This window comes from Myiozetetes cayanensis, unplaced genomic scaffold, assembly GCF_022539395.1.
Source record: "Myiozetetes cayanensis isolate MyiCay16 unplaced genomic scaffold, myiCay2020 scf7, whole genome shotgun sequence".
In the NCBI taxonomy this organism is placed as follows: Eukaryota; Metazoa; Chordata; class Aves; order Passeriformes; family Tyrannidae; genus Myiozetetes; species Myiozetetes cayanensis.
Window position 1 is genome coordinate 51,299,604 of NW_026087964.1, and position 12,229 is coordinate 51,311,832.

A 12,229-nucleotide genomic window follows, 5' to 3' on the forward strand; every position below is an offset into this window, starting at 1 on the left:
AAATTAGAAATCAATATTTTGTAAAAATAAATTTTTGTTCTAATAATTTATGAATTGCTGTACTACCTCATTTGACAAGTTGACAACAATCTAGAAACAAGAAAGGAAGGTGTGCAAAACCTCCTCCTTCCTAAAACTAATTGGCCTCCTGCCCTTTCAGGTAGGATAACATTAATCTGATAAATCTGCACAACCCAATCCTGATAAGAAGAGAATAATCCTGCTGGTAATCCAATCTGACCAGGTTACCCTTGTACAGGCAAGATTTTCTGTAAAAGACATCAAGTAACTCCCTTTCAGTTGAGTTTTTTTAGCAGTTATTGCTTCAGGACCCTGGTACATTGTGAAGTCTGTTGTGCATTAGCCACATATTCACAAAACGTGCTTGGCTACCAATATAATTTTCTCTTGCCATCCTCAGCAGCATTTTTCAAGTCCAGCCACAAAGGAACATTTAGATGATACGTTCAGACAACATGGATGAGATTTATCAAGACAACAGATGGGTTTCACACTCTCTTGAGAAACCCCCAAACTGCAATTTCCTGCCACAGTTTCTGTAAGGGGATTTCACACTAAATCAGATTCCCTCTCAGGATCTGGTTTTATTAAATGATCAATCAGGAACAGAAGAAGACAATTTTAGTCTTCCTTGGCTTCTCAGTTGGAAGAGATGTTATGTTTAGGTGTTAGTCAAAGCAGCATAGAAGGTTGCCTGAAGCACTTCCATGAGTTTCTGACTTCTGGTACTGGCCTGCAAAAATACATCAAAAGAGCACATAACTGGAAATCTAACATCAGTTTGCACCAAGCCATTTCACATCTCCATAAAACTGTAAAAATTCTCTCTTACAAAAAGCAGTTGTGGTCAAATCTGAGTGTCTTGGAGATGTGTTTGGTCTGCATCATAGTAACATAAGAGTTATAATATAAACCTGAGAACGAAAAGCCTTTTTATACATCTGTTCAGCAAATATAGGTAGAAGTAAGAAACTTGTACCTTTTTGCTTTCCATGAAAAGTTGTGTTTGGTTACAAGTACAGACTGAATTCTCCCTTTTTTCAATCAACGTGGTTAATAAAATATTTCAAACTGATAATGACCATAGAGCTTGTTTTAGTGATTCTCATAAGTTAAAGAGAGAATTGTATTGATGCAGTGTTCAATCTCACCATCTTTGTTATTTCTTTCACTGGAGAGAATATGCATAAATACAAATTACACTCAAAATATTTATTCTCATTCACTACAGGAAAGTACTTGTCAGTCTGTTCCTTCTACTACTGTTTCAAAAAGAGGTTTCAGATGTACCCTCCTGCAGTTATCTGATCTGCCTTAGCTTTTCCAGTCCTCTGGACTCTCCAAGAATCCTTTCTCCTCTTTACCTTGTGCTCACTGAAAGCACTCAAACTTCTCACCAGTTTCAAAAGCAACCACTCAGACCTCTCAAATGAGCCTCCTTACAGACAACTTCCTCTCTCCAATTTCTGATCTGTATCTGATCTTACTCATAACAATCAAGTACAGGAAGTAACTACCACAATAACAATAAAACATTGCCGCAGAGTAGCCCATTGCATTTAACCTCAGAAATAGTTGTACTGAATTTTGCTGCAGTTCCCTCTCCCAGTTTTTCTCCCAGGCAAATCAGAAACGTGCGACAAGATGAAAATCTTCACAGAAAGTGTGCAAACCTTTTTACAATGCCATACCCTGAAAAAAAAAATTCTTTTAACAGCTGTAGCTCAGCCTAGATCACATTTTGGAAGCCTGAGACAGCTCCCCCTTTCTTTATTACTGTTAGTTACTTGCAAAGTCACTGTTTTTCACTGTCGTTAGTTACACCACTCACAGAAAAACGTGAACATACGTATATTGGAATAAAACTCACCATGCTGTTCATTTTTGAAGAGGACGAGCTTGCCCTCTGCTTCCGTAGGCTGTTCACCTCCTCTGCATTTCCATCCTTTGGCTTTATGATCAGTCGACTGCCTCCAGCAGTACCTTCTGAAGAGGATCTCAACCTTTTCTCAACAAATCTGCCTTCTCGGCACGGACTGAAGCTATTGGCAAGATCAGCTACAAACAGAGAAGCAATCAGCAATCATTACAGGGACTTATTCTCTACAAATACTTCCGTAATCAGAACACTGCTTTGCTTGAAATGCTTACATTGAAAGGGAATCCCCTAAGAGTTGTTCTGTAGAAAGCAGACTGTGCATACCTAGACAAAAGTGTCACTTGGGCCACCAGTTCACTGTTCAGCCCTCAATGAATTGCACACTCAGCACACTACAGCCCAGTCCATGGTTCCTCATAGAATCCAGAAGGATCTTTGCTCCATCCTTTTCTTTCTCCCCTTGTTATAGGACACTTCCAGACTCTTGTCCAGTAAAAGCCATCAGAGAAACTATCACTGGTTCACTGGTACCAAAACTCAACCTGCCTTACCCTCTGTCCCAAGGTAAGTCCACATTTTGTAGGGTCAGGTCACAAATTTTTTATCCCCACATGGGACAGGGATGCATATTGGTTTCCATTTCTGTTCAGCCTTCCCAGCTCAACTCTGCCCCTGCACTCTCCAAACTGAGCCTGCAGTCAGTGGGCTGAATCCCAGTCCCCAGCTCCAGTTAAACAATAACAAAATAAGAAAAGAGGAAAAAAAATACCTTTTCAAGTGTTAGAGTAAATTTAGAGATGGGGAAAGATAAAAAGCATGATAGTATAATAGATGTCACACAGAAAATCTTATCTACTCTTGCATTTTGCAAGAGAAGAGACATTTTCTCCAAGAGTTCTCAAAAAATCTGTATCACATAAATATATACTAAGATATACTAAGAAATATATGGCACAAAAAACCTGCTCATACATTAATGTCATGTTCACAATGCTATCTATAATGATATCAGCTATGAGACCAGATACAGAAAAGAAAATATCTGTTAACAAAGAAAATGAAGATAAGTATTTTGTATTCACATCTGGGTTTAAAACTGTTAAAAAAAAAAAAAAAAAAAAAAAAAACACAAATGTTCAAACCAGTCTGTTGCAAGAGATACAACTACTTATCTTACTGAATGTCATGTAAGTTTTTCCTTTATTTGCTTCATTTCATATGGCAGGATTTTATATCTTTTTTTTCAGTGGTCCTTTTGTATGCTTGGCCAGTTTCTAATTTGAAACACATTCTTCACCACACACAAAATACTGTATTTTGAACAGCACTATAAAACCATAACAATTAATCATTAACTTTTATATAGTGCAGTATTAGCTCTAGTGTTTCTGTGAACATGAATCCAATTTACAAAAATCCCTCTATCACAATTTCAACTCCAGTTAGCTGCCTTCCAGAAATATAGATTAAATATACAATTCCCAGTGCATGAGTTTGAAATGCACTGTGTATTTCTAAACATCCCTACAAGCTGCTCACTTGCTGTTCTGCAGTACACTCTAGTAAGGCAGAACCAAAAACAGGACCTCATTCACAGATGAGACAAGGTTGCAAGGTAGACAAACAGAGCGCTCAGCACTGGTAATAAACAAAAATGGAAATACTTTTTTCTCCAAAGTGCCTAAGGTTCTAAAGGAAAGAGCTGCCTTCTGGTGAAAGCTAATTTAGTGGATTAATTTGACCTTTATATTGCCATTTATGTACAAGATATCCAACCAAGCCTTGCAGTGACTAATAATTCAAAAAGCAAAATTGTTTTTGATTGCTTATAATCTATATGCCTAGATAAACATCCAAGCAAAAAGACACTTGTGAATTCATATCAATTTACTTACAGTCATTCATCTTCTAATACAAATACTATAAACGCCGTCTTGTTATCTCTTACAAATTTTGTCCCACCAGATACAGCCTCGGGATTATTCAAGAAAGCACCAGTCATTAAATTGGTTTGAGAAAACAAACTGTCAGAGATAAATGTGTTCTGCAGGTGTCCTTTACTCAGGGGCCTTATGCCTCACTTATGAGCACCTCTATAGACTTGGATTTCTAGGCACAGCCTTTCCACTTAATCTTATTAGTATTTCCAAATTCCTTTTCATAAACTAAAGAGACAGTGTGAAATTTAGATGGTAATTAACTCCCTCAGTTTCATAGATTACACAATGAGACTTTGGACACTTATTTCAGATGGAAGCAGAAATACGATCTCTCATACTCTGCCACAAAAATATCCACTCTAAGCTACTCCATTACATAATTGAATAAGGAAAGAAAGACTGGCAATTTCAAAACCTAGTTTAATATAAGGTAAACTGCATTATTTTTCATAACTAGACTACAAGAAGGTTTATTTCTCTGGTGATGTTTCCATTCCAAATTTCAGAATTTGTATGAAGTCCAAAATAGGCATGCCTCAAAAAAAATCCCAGCTTTAGCCTTCAATAAGAGCCAAGAATCAATACTCTCTTAATTCGTTTTCTACTACAGGAAAGCATAGCCACAAAGAGCAGTGACGGGTGTTCGCAAACGGCAAAACACCAATTCAAAAAATCATAGATTTTTGTTTAATTCCTACAATTTTGAGAGGCAGACACAATTCATAACTTTTTAATTCCTAGCTAGCACTTGCGACTGCACAAAAACACTTTATGACCAAGCAATCCTAACAGAAAAACTAAGCCCAAAAAAACCCCCACCAAACTCGAAAATAAGAAGACCGCAAGACATACCTTTAGGATTGTTCGTTTCATAACCCTGCTGTGTTTTAAAGGACTGAGGTTCAGAACATGGAACACTCTTAGACTCTGTTACAGGAATTGTGTCTCTCATGTGCTTGGAAGGAGTTCTCTCATCTCTGTCCCCACTCAACACCCGTGCCTTTGGAGAGAGTATCACTGGTTCTTCGCTACGTTGTAACGCCAAGGTTTCTAAATGTGCGCTGTCCCCGTTAATTTTTTCTATGTGCCTGGCATCATGAATATGCAGTCCATTGGCTTGCAGCAGTACTTTTGCTTGATTAGCAGCTGAGGTTTTAAATAAGGTATTAGATCCACCACTACATGAGCTCGTGTGACTTGCAGGAGATACACCAGCAGAATGGACAGTACTTTCCACAAGATCCGTTTCCCTCGCAGAAGCAGCATCAGGATTAAAGAAGATGTGCGAGGTAGAGACATCATGGCCAAAATCCTCTGCAAGCAGCGCACCAGGCCCACTGCTGGGCAGAGCATCAACCTCTGAAACAGAATCCTCTGTCAGGGCGATAAAGTCAGAGGGGGTCTGGGCAGCTGTGAGGTCAGCTGAGAGCAGCGGGGACTGCGAGGAGCTTCCCATGCACTCTGTTGTCTCAGCTGAGCATGGAGGAGAGGACTTGGCAATCACAGGTTCACTTTCCACATAGGATTTAACTTCCAGCAAGCACCTGGACTGCTGCACAGAGGAAACTGACTGACTCTCTGGAACTGGTTTGGAAAATTTGTAGTGTGATGAAAAAGATTTAGTGAGAAGTTTTCGCGTGGACTGTTTGACAGAATATCGGCTCTGCTCCTCTGCAAAGCCGGAATCATCACCCTCATTCTTCCCAGAGCTTATGCAATTTATGAAGACGTTTTTATTAGCTGAGGGCTCCTTTCCCTTTTCAAAGTCATCTGTCAAAGACCTTGTTATCTTTTTGCTACGTGAGCTGCCAAAGCCAACTGAATGTCTTCCTCTGCTTTTTATGTGCTCCTCTAAGCTGAGTTTTTGAAAAGTGTTGAGAGAGGACTGGGTACCATTTGAGATGTTAACATTTTGATTAGCTGACTCATGCTTCTGCTCACTCCCTTTCTTGTTATGGAAGCTAATGGAAGGAGTACGGAAAATACTCCGGCGCTTTCCTGTGCTCCCTGAGCTGGAGTTCGTGCTGGATGGGGAGGAGGTGTGGACACCAATGGCATTAGCAGAAGAAGGTGAGGAAGGAAGGGAGTCGTGTCTCCGGCTAACACTTCTCCTGAATATTGGCAACCGAGATACGAGAGTCGATCGTCTGGATCCTGAGTCCCCCATCAGGGCACAAAGTATCCGTGGTTCCTCACAGCCAATAAATTAACCTGGGATTAAAGGAAAGAAAAAAAAGGGAGAAAAAAAAAAAAAAAAAAGAAGATAAATTATTCAGCCCCAAAGACCTCTTGAATAGACTCTTAAGTCAGCCTAAATAAATGAGATGTCAACATCAATTTTATGTACAGCTGCAAGTTACTGCATATGCATTACTGAAGACTTCTGGAATTTCAAAGTGATGTTCAATAAGCAGCACTGAAAGCCCAGCAACCAAGGGAAGATGTGGCTCAAAACATTCCACAGATGAAAGATACAGTTTTATATATGGTATTGTACAACACAGATCACAGTGGGTAATAGCATAAAATCTAAACGCCAAAAGATACACAAGTATATCAACCCAAAATGTCCCTTGTTTTTATAAGTTCTTAGAACAAGTCACCTTCTAAACTTTAACCTCTCTTAGAAAATATTTGATTTTTCATCATCTGAGTAAAACATTTTTTGGGTTTCTATATACTCGGATTTCTGCACAAAAGAAGAGGATTTAAATTTTCCAATTTTCACTGAACTTTCAGTTGGATTTTTAATTGCCTCATGTGCTCCTGTTAAAGGTTGTATTTATCACTTTGCAGCAGAGAAAATGACAGCATTGCAGTCCAGTCAAAATATATACCACCAAAAATTCTTCCTAAGAAACTGTAAGTTCTGGGAATTTATTGTTAAAATATGGGATCATGTTTCTAGATTTGAACTTTGATGTTTCCTTTGAACACTTCTCTAAAATCCTCCCACAGCCTGTTTGCTTATAATTGGCTAATTTTTCAGGGTTTTTTTGAAATAAGTGAAAACTGTTTCATACACAGGCACTTGGAATTTTTTATAAATATTTAAGCAATAAAAACTTATTTGATCAGCACCATAGATGTACTGGAAGAACATTAATCATTATGAAATATACACCAGTTCTATCTCCTCTTTGTTCTCATCACAATAAACCACCACTGTGAAAGACAGCACCACAGAGGGAACAATAAAAGCATGTAATATATAATCAAAAGAACAAGAGAGGCTGTAGGTATAATGGCCAAGCGTAACCTCATGAGCTGCTGGTATTCAGCACACAGAAATAAAATCCAAGTCATTTACCTAAACCATGTTCATCTGTCAAGTGCAAAAAGAAAGTAATTCATCTGATGAGAAATTTGCATTATGTGGTTACAACAGCTATCTTAACTATATAGATATAAATTTATGTAGTGTATATATATATACACATATATATATAAAATGGGAACAGAATATTTAAGTAGTAGTACAACTACATATTTAACTGTGAAAGACAGGGTAAAGACTAAGTTCAGAGACTGTTTCTGACTAAATATCAGACTGTGCATAGTGTTGTTAACATTTTTTTTAAATGCTAGCATGGCTCCAGCCTGAATATATAGTGCCAAGCAGCCCCACTTTTCACAAGCACCAGAAATCAATAAGCAATTTTGTACTTTAAGATGAGAGAAACATCTTGGGAATAGTCACTAATTGCTAGAAGTCATTGGTGATCTCTGATGACAAACTAAAACCCAACCTAGACAATACCCAGGTTCTGCAATTGAAACTCCAATTTGAATTCAGTCTGACAGGGGCAAAACTGACAATACAGAACCCCACACAGTTATCAGAACAACTTTACATCCACCAAATGAACGGATGCACAGAAATTGTTCCATTTCACTGACAAGTAAGAATGTTTGAATTTATAGTACTGTGTAAGAGCAACTGCAGAGGTAACAGCATAGTAAACCAGGGCCCTGTGAACTCACATGGGGGCTGGTGTTATACCAGCTTGTTCACATGTCCACAATTCTGCCTACTGAAAATGGAGTCTTTGAAAGCCACGTGCAACCCTCTCCACCGTCCTCCTACGAACTCCTCTTAGTTCTTTAACCACTTTAGGACCTAATTGTTTGGGAGTTTCTTTGCTTTTGTGGACATCTACTTGCAGGCATACTGATATGTATGGATAAGCACACCTACACAAGAGATTATGAGGGTTCTCCCTTCTACTGTAAGCAGAGATGATAATTGTTGAGGAAAAAAAAAAAAAGACTTCAGAATGCAGTTTTACAACAGTAGCAGATGAGCACAATATTTTTAAAATACGTTAGATCACTACAGACATTTTATGGCCAGGAAAAACATTTGCTGCCATCATTCTCTCTCCTGTCCACACCTTAATTGTCACGAATGAAACACAATCTTCCATCAATTTTTTTACTTATCACAGAAGAGTTAAAAACATGTATGTCTTATATGAGCAAAATAGGAAGTGTTTCCTTTCAGTCTCCACATTTAACATAATTATTTGTGCTTACAACTTCATAGCAGTAACCCTTACAGAGTGAACTTCACTCCATCTACATCTTCTCTACAAGGCCACTAATTTTCTCTATCTAACATCCCTGTCCCTACTGCATTATTCTTAAAATCTGCAATAGAGGAAAAAGAAAACAGCAGAGAAAGTCACCTCTGTAATGGTATTATGTCATTCCAGACACCTCTTTCAGATTTAAATTGGATAACAATTCTGATCCTACACAGTCAATCAAGGAACTAATACAAAGCTCTGTGTAACTTAAAATAAATTACTGTGCCTTTAGAACACTAACAAAAAGTCAACTAAACACGAAGGATAAAGGAGAGTCTAGGACAGTCTAGGAAGGTTTTTGTCCTATGAAGGGCCAGGAGTTACCCTGAATCTGATGGGTCCCTTCCAGTTTAGTCTATTCTATGATTCTAAGACCGTCAATTAGATCAGGCTCCTTGTTTAGGACAAAATATATTTTGCATTGTTATCACATAATGAGAACACTCAAGAAAACAGTCACAGTATTCTGTATGGAGGTTTGAATCTTGGTCAATACAGAATCATTACTTTGTAATGCTTTCTAATTCTAAAATCCATCTATTGCCTGAAACTGTTTAGTCAGTGCTGCAGAAGGCAAATTTTTAATTTTATGGAATGGATTTTTGATGCACATTTTTGCAGCTGCTATTACACAAGACAGAGTTCAATATAATGAAGGAAAATGAGTAAACTACTTTTAAAAGAACTGTAGCCAGAGTAATAGTGGGTTATTTGAGAATCTGCTCTTCCTCAAGAGTTTGGCTACAGCTCAGTTGCTGAGCTCCTGTGCTCAAAAACAATGTAAATGACAAAGAAAACAAAACATTTTCCCTCTTACTAGCAATTTTAAAAGTTAATCAAATGGAAATAGTTTTCTTTCATGTTGGTCTTCCCAAAAATGCTGGAAAAAGCAAATTAATCTCAAAAATACCTTCAAGACACGTATTTAATTGCCAGAGAAAACCAGGAGGTAAAGTTTTTTTATGATTGGGGTTTATTCTTTCCCCACAGAAGATCATTGGAGGAACCATCCAGCTATACAATATTAGGTCTTTACCTAGCTTATAGCAGTTGTATGATTATAAAAACCATAAATGTACAGGGTAAAAATTATACAAGCAGCCCTGTATTGTATATATTACAGTATCTTGTCAAAAGAAACAAACTGCTCAACTTTCAGACAGTGAATATAACTGCAGAGAAAATCCACAAGCGTTAAAATAAGTAAAATTATCAAAACATTACACCAGTTTCTCCAGATAAATTTACTCCACCAATCCACCAGCTAAAAAATAAAACCTAGTGCTTTTTATTTCAGCTTCTGCCAAGCAGGTACTCTCACAAGTGTGCCAGAGTGCAGTGCATTCAATAAATATCTACTCCTCGTGCTGATGTTTTTGAACCCCAGTAGGTGGAGCAATGGATCTACTTTTTCAGTGACTGCGAGTATGAAAAAGCAACAGTCAGTGCCTTTTACATTTCTCACTGCCTTTGAGGCAAAATTTAGGAACTGAAACTATTTGTGAATTTTACCATTATCATAATTACATGTACATAGCAAAAGATAATATATGCTTATTCAACACTGCAATGTGTAGGTGAGTGCAAACACTCCCTTTATAAATAAACCAACTTGCTACTATTTTTCAACACTTTAAACAAAGCTTTTCTAAAGATGTTCCCCTTTGAGATGAACCTCCTAGAAATATCAACAGTATCTTCCACACAAAGAACAAAATTGAATTAGCTATCAAAGCTTAAATCAAGAGATGACATGTCATAGCTGAAAGGCCACAACCTTAAATCAGAGCAGAATATCAATATGCATCTGCTCCCTACCTCTGCTCTCCACAGTTGTTATGATTTTTAGACAGCATAGTTTAAGGATGATGATACATTTTCTTTATTGCTTTGAATCAGGAACTGTATAATAAATCAACAAACACGAGACTAACACATAACTCTGAATATACTTCATTCCTCATGTGAGCACTACCATACAGCAAGAGGCAAGGACCATGTCACACAAATAGTCTCTGTAGACTAGCTGGCTCCAGTCTTACACAGAAATTAAATTTACCCCAGGATGCAACAAATACACACAAAACCACTTGAAAATAAGTATTTTTAATTGGTGAGTCAACAGAACTCCTAATGCAGCTGATGCACTCACAAAGAGCAGTCCTTTAGCCCAACAGGGAACATCATGGCCTGTGGCTCCCACCCGAATCATTAAGCATTTCTGCCTTGAATACATTTCTGATTTTATCTGAATATTATTTGTCTCTCTAATATGTTTGTGACTTCGTTTTATCTGCACAGCTCCCAGAGGACACTACATGTGCACAATCCTGTACATGAGGAGAACATAAAAGAGTCTAAAAAAACCATTAAAATATCAGTTTACATTTAAAACAAAAGCAAACAAATAAGCACCTGCATATAAATACGCAGGGGTTTAGCTGTCACCAAGGGCAATGTAACTGAATTAATAGGACCTTATTGAAAATATTAGCAAAGCCAAATGCCTGAACAATAGAAGGTACTAACTAAGAAAAGTGGGATTGTGACAGTGAAGCAATTTGGTTTTGCAAATCAAACAAGTAAAACTCCTCCTAGTACATAACAGTTCCATTTACTTTTGAAAATAACCCACTTCCCTTTCCTTTCCTTGTGCACGTAACCCTTGCAAGCTTTGTACAGAGCTCAAGGATGTATTTTGTGGAAAGTAGCCACAGTCAATTCTCAGTGTGACATTTCTAAACTACTACCATGTCCCCACTTGCTTGTAGTTTATTTTTCTAAACAGTTTTTATTTAAAAAAAACACCTAATACAAGGAGCTAGACCTTTAAAAGTTATGTATGTCTATACACACACACACGTACAAATCTACACTTTTTCCCTCTCTACTGAAAACCAATTAGCCAAAATAGCTTTTACATACTTGGAATCAGCTTTTATACATTTGAAAAAAAAAAATAATCCAAACACTGAGCTATACTAGGGCAAGACATGATATTTCTTTTCAGTTTCCTGTGTTCTGCAGCCCCAGCTCATCTTTATTTACAAACATCCTGTGCTTTCAGAAAACAGTAGAGGAAGCAAGCAAATAAATTTGCAATAACGTTTGAAGTCACATATATACATCAAAATCCCATCTCTGACATTGAGTCTTGTACCAGTTGAAGACTCTGATTTCATATATCCTCCTTAACTGCTATTCCCAGTGGTGAGATTAAATTAGAGGTGTAACAAACATGCAGAGATGACAGCTGGAGATAAGTTATCTATATATCCTCTTTAGACTTTAAATTAGCCAGAAGGCAAATGTTAGCATGAGACAGGTCACAGCGACTCAGTCTTTCATTCATTATCACTGGGTATTTAAATTCATCCCACTTGTACCAGGTGAACTGCAGGTCTACTAAAAGAGAACAACAGAAACTGATCTCTACAAATCTAAAGGTCACAGTTCACTCCCATTTAAATCATACCTTACTTCTAATGTTGCTGGGTTTGACTGTGTGAAGAAGATAAGCAATTAACTTTCACCCATTCAACAATGAAACACAAGAAAGGTCAGAAATGGGGTAAGGACCATACCACAGTGAAGCAAAAGTCACATTCATATGACTGTGTTTTGGTGTGTTGTGCTGATTTTTAATAGAAGAGAAACCACATCTCTCACCTCTGTCACTTATCTGAATTCTGGACAAGTGTACAACGCATTTCTTACAACATTTGGTATTCACAATACTTATAGTTTAATTAGAAACAGTTACAATTATAAATAATAACCTGGAAACGCAAATATCAAAG

General features: G+C 37.4%; 1 protein-coding gene across 3 annotated transcripts in view; it reads right to left on the bottom strand.

The window, feature by feature from the left end:
• CCSER1 (coiled-coil serine rich protein 1) overlaps positions 1-12,229 on the bottom strand; it is a 650,601-nt gene that overhangs the window by 576,916 nt on the left and 61,456 nt on the right. For all 3 annotated transcript variants that reach the window (XM_050338710.1, XM_050338711.1, XM_050338713.1), the window contains exons 2-3: positions 4,693-6,051; positions 1,892-2,079 (exon numbers count right to left, since the gene is read on the bottom strand). In XM_050338710.1, coding sequence (XP_050194667.1) covers positions 1,892-2,079; positions 4,693-6,007 — 1,503 coding nt within the window. In that variant the 5' untranslated portion in view covers positions 6,008-6,051. The remainder of the gene's footprint in view (positions 1-1,891; positions 2,080-4,692; positions 6,052-12,229) is intronic.